Genomic DNA, 22800 nt, shown 5'->3' with positions numbered 1-22800 from the left:
GTAAGTTGCAGCTAAGTGAAATTAAAACATGGTATTTAAGATGCAATTCGTGGATTATTTGAGTTATTTTAAAGCCATTATTTTTTTGCCGTTTTAAGTCATATAATAAATTCACTAGCGGCAAGTGATAGCGACATGTACATAACCGATTACTCTGGGATTAAATGAAATATCTAGAAGTTAAAAATATAAATATGACTTGTCAATTTATTTTACGATGAATGAAATTTAATTTAAATTCATCCCAGAAATGTTTTTTAAAAAAGCTAATAATGTTATAACTAAAATCTTTCATTGAAAATATTTTTAGTAATTACAAATCTTATTTAAGACTGGAACTGAACACTTTTAGTGTTTTATTCAGTCCTATGCGATGAAAATACATAAACGGGCAAAATATTTTACATTCCTTAATAATTTCGATAAATAAAAAACAAGTAAGTTAGAGAAAATTAAATATCTTTGTTTAATTTATTTGCATTCGATCAATACTAGTAAATTTAAAAAAAATAATTGGTGTATTTTTTCAATCACCCTCATAAATTTTGATATGTGGTGACCCTTAATAAAATATACCGATTTTGCTAACCGCCAGGAGTGAATGGTGTATTTTGTGAAATAAATTAGGGTTACCATAGTGAAAACGAGAAATGGGACGGTTACAACAAAACCTGACGACGAAAGATAAGTTTGAAGGAAAGGATAATCCCATGAGAACATTTAGATACGTACATGTCGTGTCCTAGGTATTCCTGAGGGTAAAATGTTGAGGGATTGCCATTTCAGAATTAAAATATTTATTTATTCTGTTTGGACGATTATACTTTGCACATTGGCGGGCTTATTACCAAATTGCAATTTCTCCCTACCAACCAATTAAAAAAAGTGTATTCTTTGTTTCAATACGCACCTATCTGAAAAAAATATATACCAATATGTATTTATAAAAAAATAGATTCTTTAAATGTTGTTAACATATGTCTTATCAGCACGTTGATTTTCTATTTTTCACAACTATCATGGTCAGGGTAAATATTGGTATTTTCTGTGGTAGGGTAACAAGTGTCCTGATGAAAAGACGAATACGTCTCGAAATCGATTCCCATGGAAAAGTTTGAAAGTTGTTATATACTGTTATTTATTATTATATTTACATTTTTCATAAAATGTTTGGCCACAAATTGAATGCTTTAAATATTGATACAAATCTTCAGTTGGAGCAAGTAAACAAAAGGAGGAAAAGAAAGGAATGTTTAAGAAAAAAATAGATTTTTTTTTCAGCAGTGGAATAATCAAAATTGCTGAAGAAAAAAGTCCATGTTCTTGCTTAATAAAGTTTCTTAACACTGTTTGTATCAATATATACAATGAAAGAAATTGAAAACTGTAGAGATGTGGAAAATTTAAACATAGACATAATTTAAAAAATATTAGAGCGTGTTGAGTGATCAATTTTAGAAATTTATACCAGGATTTATTAACATGAAAAATATTTTGTTTTCCGCTTGTATGTATAAATAAATAATTCGATATTTACTTGGAAAATGTTTTCTCTCGCAGGGTAAAAAATAAAGCACTCAATTAAACGGCGAGGTTTCTTGAAAATGTATGAAAAAACTTATAAAAATGATTTTAATAAAGACAAACTACTTTGAACGACGTCATTAGTTTTTTTGAATCAATCAGTTATACAGTATTGTGACAAAATATCCAAATCATGGAAAGCCAATTCACCAATCAGCACAACTCACCGGAGAGAACTTGTGACGTCACACGTGGAGACATTCTAAAATTACAATACTTCAAAAAATCCTTGCTCTGATACGATACATAAAAATGTTTTTTTTTTTGCTTAGTTTGATAGTCTATTAACAACAAAAGAAAAAACAATTAACTTCCCTATTTGAGTTAATTAAAACATGCTTTAAATATCAATTAGCGTGACAACAGGAGTCCAAAACAACAAAATCAGCCTAAGCCAGGTGTCAAATTAAAAACGAACTATTCTGTATAATTTTTACCACCAACATAAACACAAAAAAAGAAAACTATTTTGCGATAAAGGTATAATAGGTTATTAAAAATATTAACTCGCTGCTTTTTAATTTCGTCAGATACGTGGGTAAATAATTGTTTTTTTATCTCTGATTGAACACCCAAGCAAAAGAGGTTAACCAATCAATTTCTGCTCTAAAATCTTGTTAATACAACCAGTAAAGGTAGACATGCATATTTAATAACAATTTATTCGTATCTGTTGAGACGTCTGTCTAATATTCACCCATCTAAATAACTTTTGACTTAGTGTCAATACGAATTATGCTATCTGGCTGACATTTTGCTGATTGCTAGCCTTTCTAGGGATGTAGGAACGTCATTAATAATTGACTTTACCCTCTGTAATACCGATATTAAAAAATAATTGAAAGATGAATAATTAATCCCTTGTCAGCAGAATCAAAGAGCGACTCTGAAATGGAAGGACTTATAAATTAATTAAAGAAATAGCTTGTACAAAACGTAACTGGTTAGTGATTTTTTTTTAAATACTGAGTAAAAATGTTAAATAAATAATGCGAAAACAATTAATTTTAATAATCTTTCATTAAGGAAAAGAAAACTAACAACTATGATTCCATAACTATTTAATTAATAACCAAAAAACATAAGCGACGACAAAAATATCAACGAATAAAAAACTATATTTAAACCCCCTAAAAAATAGTCAAATAGTGCAAAATAATTATAAGGTGTTTTTAAAGTTTTTCAATTAATAATTTTATATGTTTGTACATGTACTTATGTAAAAATATCAACATTTTATAATTTTAAGTAAAAACAAACAAACAAAAAAAAATAAAAACATGTTATTTAAAAAACCAAACACTGATTTGAGTCTACAGAACACTTTATTTTACTTTTACAAATATAAAAACAAAAATTTCGTGACAATTGTTTCATCTTGTTAGGGTATTTTCAAACGATTGTGAACTTTCACTGTCCCTTTATGTACACGCTTGCATTATGTAATATATAAATTATTTTATAATTGCATTTTTTTTTAAATTCTTAAAAATACAAATATAGTTTAAAAATAAATTTATCATTGTACAAATTTCTTCATAAGATTTCAATAATACACTAAAATTAAAAAGAACACCAACATATTATAAAAATATTGATATAATTTTCGCAACAATTATCTTAAGATACAAAACTATAAAGTTTAATAAAAAACATCTCACAATACATACATGTATGTCAATAAATACTAACTTTGTTTTTTTTTTTCAAAATTAAAATGTAAATACCTAAATTCCCCATTACCTATTAAATACTTGCCCTTACTATTGGTTTTTCCGACAATTTTGATTAATGTACATGCTAAAGTTCATACAATTATTTTTATTTTTTACCTTGAATTATACTATAACTTTATAAGTACATTCAATTCATTTAATCTTCACATCCGTTTGAAAATGCCCTAACAAGGCGAAACAATTGTCTCATTTTTTTTTTGTATATTTGTAAAAATTAAATTAAGTGTTCAGTAGACTCAAATCAGTGTTTGATTTTTTATATTATTAATTAAAATATAGAGCTCTACAAAATAAACACCAAATCAAGAAAAAAATATAATTTATAAAATGTAACCCGCAGACAAACTTCACTATGGCAAGAACGAAAATTCTACGTATGATAGTTTTAAGATCTTATTTGAAAATAAACAAGTCACAAAATATGTAAATTAATTCATGTTAAAGTGTTTCATTACCGCCCCGTGTCGTGTCAATTGCATAAAAATAGATAATATTTATTTCAACTTTAAATTGAATAAATATTTAATTATTTTGTAACAGCATTTTTCGAATTCATCCAACTGATTTATTTCCTCTTTATTACAATATATGTACTGTGTATCTTGGAAACGCCTGATACTATTGTTCAGTTTTTATATAACACTTTTTCGTAAATCAGTTGGTTTTATCATCAATATTTTGAGTTTTGTCAAAATATAATTATAATTATTGTTGGCTCTCTTGTGTTTACTTAAGTTAATTTCTCAGTTCTATAAAAAACAACACGATTACAATCTAGTGGTGCATATGGCACTAGGTCGGTGTACTAATTGCGGCCTGCTATGATCATTTGTTTGTCCAAAGACAGTCAAATAACATTGTCGTTAAAACTCATTTCCAAGAAAATGACGCTAACCACTATTCCACAAATTTTAAAATACCTTTAGTTCTTTAAAAGGTGTATGTTGCTGGTTTAAAATTAGAACTACTTCTTTGAAATGAGTCACATGACTAATGTTGTTTTAATAATTTATGTCTTGAAGTAAATTGAATTTATTTTTTTTTTTTTTTTTTTTATCAATATTCCTACAGAGATGAGGTAGAATTTTTCAAATTCAGGATTATCGATATTCGAGCGTTTACAGAGCTTATGACCTGTCATTGGCTGGGTTGAGTGGCCACTTTACGTTTTTACAACATTCCCCATTCCGCTTATTAGCGAATATCGACACAGGTACCATTTTGATTATTGTATATATCTTATTAAATGAGAAACCATTCACTAGCGTGTTGGAGCACCATCTATGTATTGATATTGAAGTTAAGTATTTTTAATTAGCATATTACTTTATTTTATGTATTTAAGACTCTTCCGAGTTAAATTAAGTACTAGTAATCGCCTGCAGATGATTCTGCAATTTATTTATACTTATATTTTGACCAGATCTTATTACACAACATTATTTTTTGGTATGTGTATTTTTGTACATACACAAATCTGGATTTCTCCCGAGGGAGAGTAGGTATATATTTTTTTTTATCAATATTCCTACAGAGATGAGGTAGAATTTTTCAAATTCAGGATTATCGATATTCGAGCGTTTATTGAATTGAATTTAGTTTACTATTTACGACTTGAGCGATTATGTCAAAAGTTCTAATAATACATTGGGGCTTTCACGGAAACATTACGTCGTCAAATATGTGTATAATATTCTTAACGAACGAATCAAGTTAGAATTAATGCCACAATTTTAATTTTTATTTTACGAAAAAACGCTTTTCTCGAAAACCTGAAAGGAAATAATAATGAATTGGAATAAAATGAATATAAAAGGACTTTTTTTCTACTGACCGGTTTCAAAGCTGCACATAAGCAATAAAAAGCGTATATATCATTGAAACTGATCGGTAGAAATAAATAAAATAATCGGTTTAATACAAGGTTGTTTTATATTTATTTAAGCTACCAATATAATTTTTATGAAATAAAATAAAACATTATCAATAATAAATTGGTTTTGCTTGAGATTTCAGAATATAATCGTCATCATTAGCATCATTCCTTTTCCGCACCTAATGGTGCATAGGGCACTGCATTGATACACCAATTGCAGCGTATCTTGATCATTTTTGTTTCATGAAGGAATAATCCAGCAAGGGTTCAAAAATATTCATTATATATAATTTGAAATTAATTAAAACATTATTTTAAAAACAGAAATAAAAATTGGAGAGAAGTAAACACATGGGTGTGAATCTTGGTACTTTACTTAAGTTCAGAACTCCAAACTTCTGAGTTTTGAAAGTAAGTGCCTGAGGAGAATATTAGGTATTAGGTGGTTCTATTTTAAAACTAACATTGAAGTCCGAGAACGGACACAGCAGCCTCCCATAACGAGTGTCTTGAGGATGCGGCGGTAGACCTGGCTTAGATACGTGCTGCGCATGCCTCAAAAGAGCCTGAACCCAAGTTGCCTCTTCTTCAAACTGGAAGGCCGTTGATGACGATCTTTCAACTTCATTCGGTTCAACAAAGGCGCGCTGGATTGACGTGGGAGGAGACGAGAGTGCTGACCGGCTAATGTCTACATGCTCCACTTAGTAGTGGATGTGGAAAAGAAGAAAAAGTAACCATAAGTTCTTTGTCTGAAATAGAACCTTGGACCCTGGACGAGTGTTTTCGGCTCAATGGTTGCTCCCAAGAAAAATCTTGAAATTGTTGGCGAGTTCGCCTATAATACTTGATGCCCTAGTTTCGATTCCTGACAGAATGGATGTGAAATATTGGTCGCTGACTAGCACTTGAAGCGTAAAACTGATCACTTTCAGCATTTGCTCACGTAAAGAAGCTGAGAAGTTCCCGATTAGCCCACATTAATATATCCCTCCTGATCCCAATAGTTTAGATAAATTTTAAGATATTTAATAGCAGAAAAATCCACTTTTTGAAATGTAAACCTTGTATATTATAAGCAAGGTAAATAATAAAGCAACTCCCATATAAAAAAAAAAAAAAAAAAAACTGATCACTTTACCTTCTGTGCAAAAAAATCCACTACTGGGTGCGGATGATGGTGATAACGAAGATAACAAAAAAATGTTTTTGTTATATTATATTTAATTTTACATTTTTTTTAAGCAAGTGGAGTTATTCGGAGGAGCAATAAATACCTATAAACTATTCATTAATTTCATTCTTTTTTTGCCCAAGAAACTTTAAACTCCTAAAAATAGGCCAGTAATAAATTATTTATGTGATATTGTTATTTCTAATTAATTGTTAATGAGAAAAATAATTAACTCATTTCATTTTATTCAGCTAAAAGATTGAATTATCCCCTAACGGTAAAGGCTTTCTCGATACATTTCTAATTACCCGAGTTGGTAGGCTGTCAATTTATTCTCCAGTCAGACACCACTACTAGAGTTTTTCCTCCCCTTTGTACAGTCAGGAGAGGGTAGGTAAGTTCTCGCCTAAGAGGACTCCGTATTGGAGACTTGAGATGAAAAACCATCTGATTTCCTTCCCATTTCCCCCCTAAACCTTTGCTTTTCACCGATTACACAGAGGTGGATCAGCAAATTGTTTCAATGCATAAATTAAAAAAAAAAAAAAAAATCTGGATTTCAGCGCCATGTGTCATTCACCTTCCTTTCAGACGTCCAATATCAAAGCTGAACATCGATGAAAATAAAATTTATGTTTTACCTAGTTATATTATTTATTGATTTATTTTATTTTATTTATTTAGATAACCAACAGCTATAATTATCTTATATGTATATAACAAAACAAATAAGCCAATTTCAGGTTTTCACAAGTAGCATCACAGTAAGTTAAAAAAGATTCTCAAACATAAAATGAATGTTAACTAAATGTAAATTCAAAAGAAAAGAAAAAAATATTACGAATTATTTCGAAAGCAAACGCCGTACGTCATTAAGACTATTTGCAAATAAATCTATGTTAAATGATTTATTTATTACATTAAAATTATTAAAAGTTCGCCATAGATATGAATTTTGCCTATAATTAGATGAAACAAGAGGTATGTGAAGAAGAGGGTTATTTCTTAAACTTTGGAAGGAACATAGATAGAAAGTTTGCATAGTAGTTCAGGACAGTCGATTGAACCAGAGGCAATTTGTAGTAAATAAATTACATCCGCTATTTTACGACGTTTTTGCAGAGGCAATAGGTGATGTTTTTTACATATATGAATATACTGGTCGGATTTAAACTCAAGTTTCAACCGGAACACATGAACTTTACGATTTTTTTTCGATATTTTCAATGCGTGCTATCTGCACATTGTACATAGGATTCCATATTTGTGATGTATATTCTAAGTTGCTTCGCACTAACGTACAGTAAAGGATTTTAAGTGTCTTTGCCATAGTGAACGACGTAGAGCTACGCATAACAAAGCCAAGCGCACGCGATGACTTTTTTATGATGCTGTCAACATGGGCGTCGAAAAGTAATTTACTATCATGGAAGACACCTAAATCCTTTACGCATAATAAGCGTTGGAGGTTTTGACCCTTAAGCACATAGTTAGTGCGTAAAAATTTTACTTCGCGACTAACTTAACAATTAACAAATAATAATAACTTAATAACTTTACAATTTTACTGCTTTTATAAATTATTAAAATACTGAAAAATTAACTAACTGTCCTGACATACAGCGCGGTGCAGAGAATATAATTTAGAATATAGTCTTCTTATAGGTAGCAGGTTGAATAAAAGAGTAAAAAATGCCTTAGGCTTCAAATATAATTAAGAGTCAGAAATTATTGGATTTTCAGCCAAACCAAAGTACGGTCAACTTTTAAATAACCTCTGCTTATTGCTTAAGTAACGATAAGTTTTCATACAAATCATTAATTTCTAAGTGTGTACGCACTGTACTTGATGTGGTTGAAAGGATCAATTGTTTGAAGGGAAAAGAAACAGACCACTTCTCTCGAATGTCTGTAAATATATAAAGGACAAAGCTTGTTCTTTAGTAAAGACAGAAGAACACGAGACCCGAATGAGATAGGCCCCACTAATTTGATGGTCAGATGCAATTCGGAGGTTTGCTAGACAGCAGTGGACAAGAATGGCGTAGAATCGGTAGAAGAGGTGTAATCAAGAGCTTATTCCATGCAGTGGAACAACAACAAGGGATGATTGTTTTAAATATATTTTATACGTCCTCAGCAGGTTTAAAAAAATCACGTGTAGGGAACTATATTTATCTGAATTCTATTGGATCGCCAAATATCTCGATCGTTATCAGGAAATAAAAATAAAGGAGATTTTATAATAACAAAAAAGGCGCTGGCTTGCCCTTTTTTTATTTATTGCTAGAATTATTTAACTATTAAAAGGCTGTGTTACGAAATTCCATCACAAATGGTGATCGTGTGACCCCAAGCAAACGACAAAAAATTCTGAAGTTCAAAAATTTTAAATTAAAAAAAAACATAGACACACGGTTAAATAATTCCTTTTCCAAAATTTGAAAACAATCTAACATAATTTAGACCTGTTTTTGCAAAATAAATAAAAAATAACATAAATACGCCTGACGTATAACTAGCGTGCACTCTCGCCTATTTTCAATAACCGAATGATTTAACGAATTTATTGTTTTTCTTTTGTCTTTTTCACACAACACCGGCCACAGAACAGCGTCTTTGTAGTTATATTCTCGTACTTTTTATTTTACAGTAAAACAAATTGTCCGTAATTTTGCACATCTGGATAACGTCTGGCACTCATTAATCCGGATAGTTGGAGTTTTACAGTGTTTGTTTGTAAACTGCGAAGTTTATTACGCAAAATATAAATAAAAAATACTTACATATAAACATATCCAAAAAAAACATAGTGGGGCTCAAACACAAAATGATTCTAAAAATGTTATAATAAAAGCCTTTTTTTTAATGAATGGCAAAATAAAAGTATCAGTTTGATAATTTTGTGGAATAGATTTTAGCCTCATAAAACAATCATTTTTTTATTTCGAGAATCCGCCCCTGTAAAAAACCAATTGACAGCTCACAATATTATTTCAGTATGAAAATCTTCGCCAGGGGCGGAGTCGGAGATAATTGGAACCCTTCGTGACCAGAATTGTGCACTGCCGGTTGTGGTAATATTTCATGTTTGACCTAATAGTGATTCCGGGAAACCGGCCGCTGCCTTCACACACGTATCGCCCCCACCTCTGGTGACCGCAAACTGCTCCACAAGGTCGCAGAAGCAAATCCTTCGAATCACACGTATAGGCTCTATTTACGCAGGTGAACAATACATGGGAAATCGTTGAGTCCTATTACGCAACGAGTGAGTCAGAAAAATACAATTTAAAATGCATCTTATAACAATTGAAAACAAATTTGTCATTTTCGGGTTGTTATTCTAACCGGAACACATTATATTGGCTAGCCATTTAAAAAAAATAAAAAAATATTTGCGGTCGGACTTACCCACACATTTTAAATTTGGGGGTCATTTTCAACGAATTTTAAATAACTTACTAATAGAAAATAGGAACCAAGTTGTGGTAGGGTGGTGTGAGGATCTTGGAACTCTGATCCGTTAGTCCACGACACTAGCCATGAGACTATAACCCTTTACTTTTTACATGATTCAAAAAAATATTTACTATCGCCTAGGTACCTAGATATCTATGAAAAATTACACACTTTTACGACTGTCATTATTATTGTTCATTCATTTATTTATTGACGGACATAAACAGTCCATTCTAACAATGGTAATTACATTTCCTGTACTAAATACAGGTAGAAATGAAAAAAAATATAACTTAATATAATTAAAGCTTAGCAAAAAAAAAAAAACTACCTGAAGACAAGATCTGGCCTATCTTGGTTCTTTCTTTTCTTTTGGTTTCGGAATAAAAATCAAGGTCAAGTCAAAACGTAGTTGGCGGTTAAAAAATGACTAATTCATGTAAGGCATGAGTTGAGTGTCATAATTTAAGAAGACTCAGGGTAAAAAGCGATCTGACATTTCTTTACCAATACGTATTCTCGTATTTTCTCCATGGATTATGGCACTAGAGAAGTGATTTTTGTATGATTTTAATTTGAACACGACGAGGCCTCTTAGTCAATCACATGAGGATATAAAACGAACAACTTACCCTAATTAAGAACAATATTTTGAGTTTGTTCAAATTTTTGAAGACAAGAACTGGATTGAACCCCCTGGGAGGCTGTTAGTATTGACATAATACAACAGAGATGAAAAACATTTTAGTGACGGGAATATAGAAGTCTAGGCATCCACAGGGCTTACGACCTGTCATTGGCTGGTTTAAATGGCCACACTACACACTTAGAATTAAGTCTAACTGTGTAAAATATATAACCATGTAACCGTACTGTATGTTTCCTGAATAAAAGAAAAAAAAATGCTATTATTTTATTGCTCTTATTTAATTTTTCTTTGCCAAAAGCTTAAGATTCTTTTTGTTCAGTTTCTTGTACATATGTTTCCATATATAACTATTGTGAGTGAAAAGTAATAGTAAGATTCAATACAATGATTCATGAAAATATTGAAAAATAACATAAATGTATTTTTGATCATTATTCCACCATTTTGTTGACATTTGCAGGTAAGGTGGCATCCGACGCGGAGGTTTGATTCCACCCAAAAGATAAGTTTAAGGCTGGTTTGATGGAAATTTCCTACCGAGCAATCGGAATCTACTGGCGCAATGCACCTCACAGTTTCCCAAACGAGGTGAGTGGCCCGGGATCGATATTATAACGTCTTTTCTGCTTCCCGATTGGCGCCATTTCGTGCAGAATAGTGCCTCATTCTCGCCAATAATATCGACCCGGAGCTAGAAATTCAGAATAGTGCATTTATGCCCCACGTGGAAAGAGAAAAATTCTTGACGCAAAGAGTATACTTTTTTCCGATTTAAATAATACCTTGATAGTTTCCGTTCTGCGTAAGTAAAAAATATTTTTTATTATTTAAATCCGAACTTCTGACATCGTTGATTGGTCCGGACATTGACCGTCGCTCAAACGACGTCGATCAATTGGTTGGGTTGTACAATGAGGTACTATCTAACCTGATAGACAAACATGCACCATTTACTACGAAAACTATTCGAAAAAGGAAATCTGATGCATGGTTTGACGAAAATTGTCGACTCAAAAAGAAAGAGCTAAGACGTCTAGAACGCAAATACAGAAACACACTGTCAACTTTGGACCGATCAATATGGTTAGATATGCAAGCCTCTTATAGGACATTTATAAAAGAAATAAAATCTAGTTTCTGGTGTACAAAAATCACTGAACAGAAAAAGTCTCCAAAACAACTCTGGCGAAGCCTTCAATCTGTTCGTGGTGACTGTATAGCAGAGACATCTAACACAAGCGCTACTGCCACTGATTTTGCCGACTTTTTTACAAATAAAGTCGAAAAAATCAGACTGGCGTGTAGTTCAGCGAAAAAACCTGTAATTTTAGATAATGCCCTTCAAAAATTCAGTAAATTTGAACCAACGTCTATAAATGAGGTTAAAAAAATTGTTGCAGCATTACCCAACAAACAATGTATATTAGATCCGATGCCAACATGGCTTTTGAAAAAATGCATTAACGTATTAGCTCCATTTTTAACAGATTTATTTAATACATCCATGGAGCGCAGCATTGTTCCGAGAGCCATAAAAAAAGCAAATGTAACTCCACTTTTAAAAAATTCCCAACTAGATGTGGAAGATCTTTCCAGTTTTCGCCCTATTTCAAATCTTCCCATCGTATCAAAAATACTAGAAAAAATAGTTTCTCACAGGCTCGTTAACTATATCGAGCGGAATTCTTTATTTTCGGTAAGGCAATCGGCATACCGACGTTTTCATTCCACGGAGACTGGAGTGATAAGAGTACTGTCTGACATTATAACGTCGGTGGACTCTGGTAATCTGGTGTTGATGGCTCTTCTGGACATGAGTGCTGCATTTGATACTGTAGACCATAATATTTTGCTTGAACGTCTGGAGAAAACTTATGGTATCCGTGATCAGGCACATATGTGGTTCAGTTCATATCTTAATAAAAGAGAATATGCAGTCGTGTTCCAGGGTAAAAGCTCAACCAACTTTCGGGTGTCTACAGGAGTGCCTCAAGGGTCAGTACTCGGACCACTTCTCTATCTCCTTTACACTAAAGATATAGAGAACATTATCAAAGAATGTGGATTGTGGTCGCACTGCTATGCAGATGATACGCAGATTTATTTTTATTGCAAACCAGGCGAGAGAAGTGGGCTTGTCAATTTAATTGATGGATGCATCAAGAAAATAGGAAACTGGATGGCTGAAAACAGACTAACATTAAACCCATCAAAAACTGAACAACTGTGGGTGGCTTCAGCCAGACGACAGAATTTGATCCAGGATACGGCTCTACCCAATGTAGGGAGTGCCGTTTTACCCACCGTTAAACTACTGGGAGTTTTACTCAATTCTGACCTATCTCTTGACGCTCAAATTAGTAGAACGATAAGTTCATGCTTCTACCAGCTGAGACAAATTAAATGCATACGCAAACATTTGCCGGTTGATGCCGCCCGTCAATTAATAAATGCGTTTGTAGTGTCTAGAGTCGATTATTGTAATGGTATCTATGCAGGTCTACCAATGAACAAAATGACTCGCCTACAATCTGTATTGAATGCCGCAGCGAGACTTATTTTCGGAATCTCTAAGTTCAGTCATATCACTCCACTACTTCGGGAACTACACTGGCTACGTTTTCCACAGAGGGTCGAATACAAACTCTGTTGGCTTATGTATAAGTCACTGCACAACTCGGCTCCGGAATATCTAAGGGAACTATGCATTCCAGATGAACTAGCTGACAGGCGTCTCACGCTTAGATCAGCTACGTCTACGGCGAGAGGAAAAGTTATTATACCTCTACGCAAACAGCGTACTAAATTTGGTGAGCGCGCATTTGCGGTCGCAGGCCCTATGGCATGGAATGCTCTCCCAGCAGAGGTGCGAGGCTGTGAAAGTGAAGTGATGTTTCGGAAAAAACTTAAAACCCACTTGTTCTCTAAATCATTTGAATAAATCCGTAGCACGTGACAACAAAATAAATTATTTTAATCAAATTACAAATTTAAAGCTTCAATTAAATTAACTTAACAGTAGAATCACCATGTAAAGCGCCCTTGAGGTATTTTATTACGAAAATGGCGCTATATAAGTTATCCACAATAAACACAATAATAATAATAAACAAATTATTCTTCAATGTCTCCAAATGTTTTGTAATGGCATACTCAAGAACATCTGAAACAATATACCATCGTTACCTCATGGACGGAGTGAGGCTTGAAAGGGGTTCAACGTCTAGAGATCTTGGAGTGTTGTTTGACGCTCAGTTATCTTTTAATCTTCGTATGGTTAATCCATATAATGACTCACTAAAAATGCTTGATTTTGTTCTTAAAATTGCCAAGATGTTTTCTAACACTCAGGGTTTGAAAACAATGTATAATTCCTTGATAGAAGTCATTTGGAGTTTAGTTTCATAATTTGGTGGCCGCATGAGGCTCGATACTCTTTGATGGTGGAGAGAGTCCAGAATGAATTTCTGCGCTATCTGTACGTAAAAGAGTATGGATATTATTTTTGGCTCTTTCTAGCCGACTTTTTACTGGGGATGCTAGGCTATCAGTCATTATGGAGGAGAAATGTTCATTTGGTTGTTCACTTTTTCCAGGTGATTGGTGGTCGCATACATAACTCAACAATTCTGATGGATGTAGGTCTGTTCGTACCTGATAACTATCTTCAACAAAGACAACATCAATTGTTTTACCTACCACGTTGCAGAAAAAACCTGCCAATGGTTATGCCAGTTGGTAGAGCAATCTTGCTACTTAATTGCATCACCTCAAATGTCAACATATTTTACGACAGTGAACCTTTCCTCAGGAAAGCACTTTCTAACTTTTAACTATTCTTTTTACATTTTGATATATCATTTTAATAACATACCATCTACTATTTTTTGTGATATTTTATTGTATGTAGTATTAATTGATTCTTCTTTCTATTATGTTCTAAACATCTAAATAAATTATGATAATGTATTTTGATCAAATTACAATAACTTTTTTCCGTTATTCATTTAAACTAAGTGTTTTATTTTCTTTACCGGGAATCAAACACGGGACCTTAAACATGGTAGATGAAATCGCCAGCTAGTACACTTCGAAGCGGACTCACCTTACCTTGATTTGCCTTTTCAGGATTTTTATCTGTGAGTGGCTTCGAGCCAAAAACGCACGTCCAGGGTTCTGATTCTATTGCACAAAAAAAAATATCCATCCTCCCGGACACAGAGATTTGAAACGACAACTCGTTTGTTATAAAGCAATATCGCTGAAGTTTCTGGTAAATTTGATTTTCCATTACTAACATTTATTCTAGAAGCCTCACTAAAATAGAAAAATCTATTTCAACTCAAAGCCTACTAAAAAATTAACGTTGGTTAGTCAAGTTGGCCCGTATCATGTTCATTCCAGTAAAGGAGATCCGCGAGGGCAAAATTAGATGTAGGACTGCCTTACACGATCAATTATTTCCCACCAAGTTTGACCGCTTAAAAATTACACCCGAGTATACTCTGGCGGCTATTCCGTGCGAAAATTCTCATTCCCAACTTAAATTGCAGAAAAACCACTCCAAAACGCATTCGGGTAAAAAAATAATGCTACAAGCTAGCAGGGTTTTTTCTGGTTCTTTGCCTTTAAAAGGCATTATTAATAAATTATAATTAATATTTTTTTTATGAATTTATTTTATTTCTTGACCCACGATTTGCACCATAGTATATCAACTTTAAGTCCCATTTTAAACCCACAACGCCTTTTAAGAATGAAATATATTTATTTAACTTTAAGTACAAAGAAAAAAGTACTTTGGTGGACTTATTACTAAAAGCAATATCTTCCAGCCAACCAAAAAACAGACTGGTCAAAAGAAGAAATCGTCAAAATCTCGTACTAAAAAACCATAAATATATATCAAAAGATACAAACATTAAATGAAATTAACCTAATAATTAAAACTAACAGCTGTTTTTAATTGGGAGACAAGGATTGCGCATATTAACTTTATTTAAAAGAACATTATGTTATATAGGTACATATGAAATGATGGGTTATATGGAATCAGATAATGAGCTTGAAAAGAGAGAGAAAGAGAAACTAAGTAAAGAAAAAGGGATAAAAATACATGTTTAGTTCACAAAATTGATTCGTAAAAAAAGGTTTTTTTAATGATTATGAAGCTGTTAAAAAATCCAGCGAACAAAAATGTTTTCAACTCATGTCTTTTAAAAGATTTTTGCTATATTTAGGTTTAATAGATGTAGGTACACAATTGCATTAATGTTTAATTTTTTTAAATAATTTTTAATAAATTATATTCCATTTACTCACATCATATTTAAAAGTCCCACTAAATAGCTTCTCAGCAGTTTGCCATTGTCGATCTACTGATGTTGATGGATGAAAAATTTATATTAATTAAACTAGTGTTGATCCTATAACTAATGCCACGGAACCATTGATCAGAGATCCAAAACTCGAACACCTCTCTAATTCAACTAGATTCTCATTTTCTAATAGAAAGTTATTTGTCACCCGTTAAAATACCACCCAAAAATGTAAATAATTGGGTAAATAATTAAAACGCAAATCTTTCATTATTAATAAATTTAATTAAAAATACCTTTCGAAAAATCTGTATTGTGTTGATGTATTTGCATACACTTTGGCCCACTTACTGATAAAAACATAAATCTACGAAAAGTTAAAAAGTTCGAAAATTGTTATGGATCGAGGTGCCTTGATTAATTTTTTTACGTAAGCCATTTTCTCAGTTTTTAAGAGTCTGGCGGAATGGTATTGCGTTATCGTGGAAATTTTTAAAATTTTGGCAAAAGCTGAAGATTAGTTTTTATTCTTTAAAACATATTCAAAATGTTTGAAAGTTGTTAAGGTCTTCGATTTGTTATGTGTCGTACATGCAAAATAATACATAGTGTGCGCTGTTCCTTCCGTATGAATTGTACATATAATTTAGATGTGTTGGTTTCACGGTATTAATGCCCCCTTTAAATCTACGGTAGACCAAAATAATTTGCATTTCAAATGAATTTCAACGGGCAAACGTATCGGAAATAAATTAATCTATGGAAATTGATTTACGTTGGGGAAAATACAAAAACTAATGTATTTGAAGCTGAAATTCAGTGGAAAGATGGCTAAGTATGATATGTCACTTTTTATAAATTTTGAACTAGAACATTTTTTGGACTGACTTTTAACAAGCCTAATTCTCGTATGAGTCGATGCACTGAACATTTGTTTATTCAGGATATTTCACGGTAGTGTGTTTATACAAAATTCAGAAAAATTTCAGTTTTTTTCTAGACTTCCCTAACATATCATATGAAGCCATTTTTCTACAGACACGACATATCATATTTAGAATAAAAGAGTAATGTTTGACAAACAAGATTTGTTTTACATATCATATTTTGCCATTTAAAACAAAGACGCTAAAAAAGGTGTTTGCCATATCATAAATTGTCAATCGTTACTCCATTCCTAAAGATGGTATGTCACGTCTGATGGCATGTCATGTTTGTTGTTAAGTGACATATCTCACTTTTGCGTCTTTGGAAACAAAAAATAGACATATGAAAAAGTAACACCGCTAATATTCTCTAACCCCATTAAACCAAGACATACCATATTTTGTTAGATTTTAGATATTATCGAGACAAATCCCGTGATATATATATATATGAGTATGTATAACAAAAAAAATACATACAACTTATATAATTGGCAAAGAATTTTTTTAAATGTATTTTGTGATACAACCTATTTATTACTATTTATAATTAAAACACGGAAAAATAAAGCGTCACACGTTATGTAATTTCACTACAAATTAACGAAAAGAAATCAATTATATTTCAAAACATATAAGAATCTGAACTTATAACAGTATTTTCTCTTTTATCCTTAATTTCATTTTTTTTCAAATATGATGTAAATCAGTAACCTATTGTACGTTGTATGCATTTAATCGAATTGTTTTATTTTTGGGTTATTTAAAAAATAAATACAAAAATTTATTCAATATGTGCATCTAATGAAAATAACTGATTTGACATTTGTTTAACGACTTTTGCTACGTAATCATGAAGAGTAATGAAATATGAAGAATCGTCTCTTGTGAGGTTTTTCACTCAGTTTCCGACGCAGTCAACACGAAATTGTTTACTCTATCTGAATTAATTAAACGACCAAACCAGCTCAGAGCTCCTATTTTTTTTACTTTAAGACACTTGTCTCAGTTTTAAACAACAATTATTATTCAATGAAATTCTTCATTCTTTTGTGTAAATTAACAACTGTGATTATGTTTATTTGATATTTTGTATGCATAAAAAATACAACCTAGTTTTTTGTACAAATGCATTGAAAATCCACAATAAAACAAATATGCACGTATGTAACAGTCTCAGTGTTGCAATGATAAAAACGCTTGCCTTATTGTTTACCGAGATTTCAATTTTGATTGCTAGTGAGATTAAAATATTTAAAATGTTTTTTTTTAAAGCTGGATCATAAGACGACGTCTTTATTATTGGGTAAGAGGGTGATTTTAATCTTGTTCCATCATCTCTGTTTATATTTTTATTAGAGAAACCAAAGACTTACCAAACTCGATTTACAAAAATTCAAAAAATATGAACAGAAATAATGAGATGCGGTTAAATCATCCTGGATTCTGGTACCCAGTAATAAAAACATCATATTTTCGTACAATTGTAGATTACAAAACGGCAAAGATGTCAAATTAATAAGCTGCTTATACCAACGACCCGGAAACCGTAAAAAAAACCCGTTACTTATACGTATATACAAATAACATGAACCCTGATGATAGACGCTGTAATGCGTTCAGAAAAGTATGTAAACAACACATGGCAGAAAAAAACAGAAAAACTGATTGTGCACTAAATATCAGTATATAAATATATCAAAATCCTGCGCAAAAAAACAATAATCGATTTTAAGTAACCATTATATTTATAAGTATTTTGCTCATTTATTTATTTTTATTTTATTTATAATTATTTTTTTTGTTTTCATTTACAATAAACATAAGAGATAGAACAGAGAATTAAAAAAATAAAGTTTAATTACAAAGCAATGAAATACATATTAACAGTGAAAATAGTAAACAAAAAAAATCCCATCCTATTACCTCTGAACATGTAATTTAGAAACATCGTACTTAGAAACTAGTATATTGACAAATATTAAAATTACAACATTATAATATGTGTGTGTTGGCCTCGCGGTGTAATGGTCAGCGTGTTTGCTTACCATGCGAGAGGTCTCGGGTTCGATTTGTGACAAGGTTGATAAATAATATTTATTAGAAAGGGTATTTTCACATTAGATTATTTCGTAGTCCCTGGACTGGTATCTGGAGCGTAAAACTGATCATCTTACCATCATACAAAACAATGATCAAGATATGCTGCAATTGGTGTACCGATTCAGTGTCCTATGCACCATTATGTGTGGAAAGGATATGATCATGATGATGATATGTGTATTTTGGATTATTGAATGGAGTCGTATGAATTTATTCAAAATTAGTTCTTTGATTCAATGGAGAACAAACAATCTTTGTACTTAGAACAGTGTAAGCACCATCTTGGTTTAACGTCAAGCCATGTTTGACAAAAGCGTCGTTTCTTTGTTTTCTTAACGTTAGCGTCGGCGTCAGAGTGGCTGCATGAAAATTGCAAATTCCCAGCAAGGAACAATCTAACGTTCTATGCAAAATCTTTGTGAAAAGCCGTTGGGTGGGCTTTTGAAAATTTCAGCGTTTGCTGAATGGTTTCAATGAGACCTGAAATTGAATCACTAACGTAAATATTGTACAAGAAAAATTTCCCATTATTTAACATGATATCGTACGTTTAAATTTCTTAGCTAAATTAATGAGCTCGTCTTTGTACAATATATTCCATATGGTATGAAATTATGCTAATAGATTTCATTTAAACGCAATGAATATGAAATTAAGTATCGAACGGAATGCAAGACCGGCCAACAGAGTGCCCAGAGTTTTTATTTTAATTATCTTTTTCATTCATTTTAAAGAAACTTCACCGTAAAATTTAACGCTTTAATTTTTACCGCGCATTAAAATACATTTTTCATATCCAATTTCCCGTGGGGCTGAACTTCTTCATTGTTCATTTTTTGTCGTTTACTGTACTTGGCATAAGATAGAAATATGAATTTATAAAAGGACATACCTTTTTCACAATAGGCGCCTTCATACTCCAGATTCCTGCACTCACAGATAGGTCCGGAGTCAGTAGATATGCAGATTCCTCCATGTTGACAAGGATCTTGCCTTTCACAGGCATCTGTTTGGTTTCCGCGAAGGTTCTGTAACAACAACCAACAATGATGTAGTAACTTATATATACAAATAAGTTATTTATTTAAAAATACTTGGTACACTTCCACTTATTTAGTTGATCAATTAGCGCTTTCACCTTCTAAGGGCCATCTTCTTACATTCATTATACCGTGTAAGAATAATTTATATAAAATTAAATGTTATCTGAAGTGTAGTTACATTTAAAAATAAGTTTAAAAAGACACAATACGCAATATTTCAATGGAACAGGGTGAGACAAATTATTAAAACATGTGTTGGCGGTGAACTTTAATAGAGGATTATATTCTATGAAAAACATTTTTTGTTTTATAACAATGTACAGGGTCCAACTAAGGGGGCTAATAAAGGTGAGTTTTTAAATTCTATCTGCTGATTTATCAAAATTCTATCGCTATTATTTTTTATCCTATTTATTTTTAAAATTTCAAATCTATCTAACTTTTGACCTTTATATCCTATGTGTTAAATTTTAATGTTTTTTGATTCGTTAAAATTATGTTTTAATTCATTCAAATGTGATGCATAATTTGATATTTCGTTATTTAATCTATGTGAAGCTAAATTTTCTTTGATTTTATATTTAATTGCTCTCCCGACTTGTCCTTTATATGAACCAGGACAAATACATGTTAATTCATATATTCCGCTTTTTTCAAATTTGTTGACCTGATCTTTATTATTATTTAATGTTTGGCCCAAAGATTTTTTATTATAAAACGAAACTAAACTAAACTATTCTTATTTTTGTCGATAGATGTGAATCCTGCACATGATTTGAGACATTGTATTTTTCTTTAGTTTTTTACGTACTAAATTATTAACTAGGTATTCTTTGTGGTCATTGTTACGAGCTTATATTTTAATAAAATGAAGTCCCTTTTTATAATTTTTGTTGACATTAGTACATTTAATGTGAATGTACTATAAATTAACGAATGAAATGTGGACATTTTGTGAGAAATATGATAACGTGAAGAATTTTGAATTATGTAATCGCTAAATATGGGCTTTCTCAACATACTAAAATTTATTATTTATATCACTACAGAGATGGGTAGAATTTTTGTTTCAAGATTATGGATATTCGAGCGTTTACAGGGCTTATGACCTGTCATAGGTTGGGTTCAAGTGGACACTTTTATGTAGAATTCTACAACATTCCCCATTCCGCTTATTAGCGAATATCCATATCGGTGACATTTTTTGGTTTTTGTATATATGTCATGAAACAAGGAAAGCTTTCGCTAGCGCGTTTGGAGCGCCATCTATGTATTTGATATTGAGGTTAAGTATAAAAGCAAATTACTTTATTTATGTAGCTAAGACTCTATCCGAGTTAAATTAATTACTAGTAATCGCCTGCAGATGACTCTGCAATTTATTTTTACTTAATTTTTTGACCAGATCTTGTTTACACAATATTATTTTTGGTATGTGTATATATATTTACATATTTATACACACACAATTCTGGGTTTTATCCCAAGGGGGAGTAGGTATATTATTATTTATATCACTACAGAGATGGGTAGAATTTTTGTTTCAAGATTATGGATATGGATATTCGCTAATAAGCGGAATGGGGAATGTTGTAGAATTCTACATAAAAGTGGCCACTTGAACCCAACCTATGACAGGTCATAAGCCCTGTAAACGCTTGAATATCCATAATCTTGAAACAAAAATTCTACCCATCTCTGTAGTGATATAAATAATAATATACCTACTCCCCCTTGGGATAAAACCCAGAATTGTGTGTGTATAAATATGTAAATATATATACATACACATACCAAAAATAATATTGTGTACTAAAATCTAATTTACCGTTAATTACTTATATTGTTATATCTAAAAAGTTAATTTTATTTCTACCTTATTCTAATGTAAATTGAATAGATTTATCGAAAGAGTTAATGTGATTTAAAAGAGATTTAAAACGCGTTTTGAATTATTAAAAATTATTAAAATGTCATCCATATATCTATAATAACACAAAACATGTAAAAACTATTTTATTTAATATGTTAGTTGACAAAATTTTTAGAATGCACGATTCTATCAAAGCAAAGATGTAAAACGGATTCAACAATCATAATATAATGTAAAATTATTTCATCTTATCTACTTAGCGTATTTAAAGTGAATATATTAATGTTTTTTTTGTTTAGTAATTTCTACTTCTAATAAATTTCCTGTTTTTGTTATATAAAATAACACATGTACTATGAGACAAAAATGTTCTGACTAAATTAAAGAGATTTCTCATTTGTCAGGATCTAAAACAAAAAATACATGTGCATTAATAAAACTATTAATGAAATATGCTCGAGACAAGATCTGGACTTTTTCGGTGTAAGTCTATAAAGATTAAAAAAACTACTAAAATGGACCGGATCTTGTCTTGAGATAGTTTTTTTTTTTTGTCCCAGTAATATTGTTTTTTCGTTCCAGTAATATTTAATATTGTTTAGTTGTATTTAATTTGATTAGTACCTGTATTTATTATAAGATATTGTGTTTACCGTTGTTGGCATGGACTGCATAAATAAGTCAATAACTAAATAAATATAAAATACATCTAAGAATAAAGTAATTTAACACAGTTTCAATGAAATTAAACAGTTATTGCTTTACAGATTATTTTATTTTATTCTTTTTTCATTTATAAGACCTTCCCTCGCTTGTAAAATGGTCTGTCATTTAAACATCTATGGATAAATAACATTCAAACAGGAACATAAACAAAAAACTTATGTATATAAATGGATGTATGTATATTTTAATATGTGTGTATGCATAAAGATGTGTTTACACTAGTAAGTTTATATTTTATTTGTCTGTTCTTTCTTTTAACTTAACCGTTAATTATTATACATTAAAATGTAATTGCCTAGCTTAGAACGGGGTATGTACCCTTGTTAGCTG

General features: G+C 31.3%; 1 protein-coding gene across 1 annotated transcript in view; it reads right to left on the bottom strand.

Moving 5' to 3' along the window:
- The window catches only part of LOC148276407 (neurexin 1-like), a gene marked incomplete at both ends in the record, with an annotated part of 142569 nt that overhangs the window by 41861 nt on the left and 77908 nt on the right, over nucleotides 1-22800 (bottom strand). The window contains one exon of the mRNA XM_088234309.1: nucleotides 19721-19856. Within this exon, the coding sequence (XP_088090435.1) occupies nucleotides 19721-19856 (136 nt within the window). The remainder of the gene's footprint in view (nucleotides 1-19720; nucleotides 19857-22800) is intronic.

This window comes from Micrasema longulum, unplaced genomic scaffold (assembly GCF_059751315.1).
Source record: "Micrasema longulum isolate JH-2025_06_02 unplaced genomic scaffold, ASM5975131v1 h1tg001223l, whole genome shotgun sequence".
Lineage (NCBI taxonomy): Eukaryota > Metazoa > Arthropoda > Insecta > Trichoptera > Brachycentridae > Micrasema > Micrasema longulum.
This window is presented reverse-complemented; position numbering and strand designations above follow the sequence as displayed.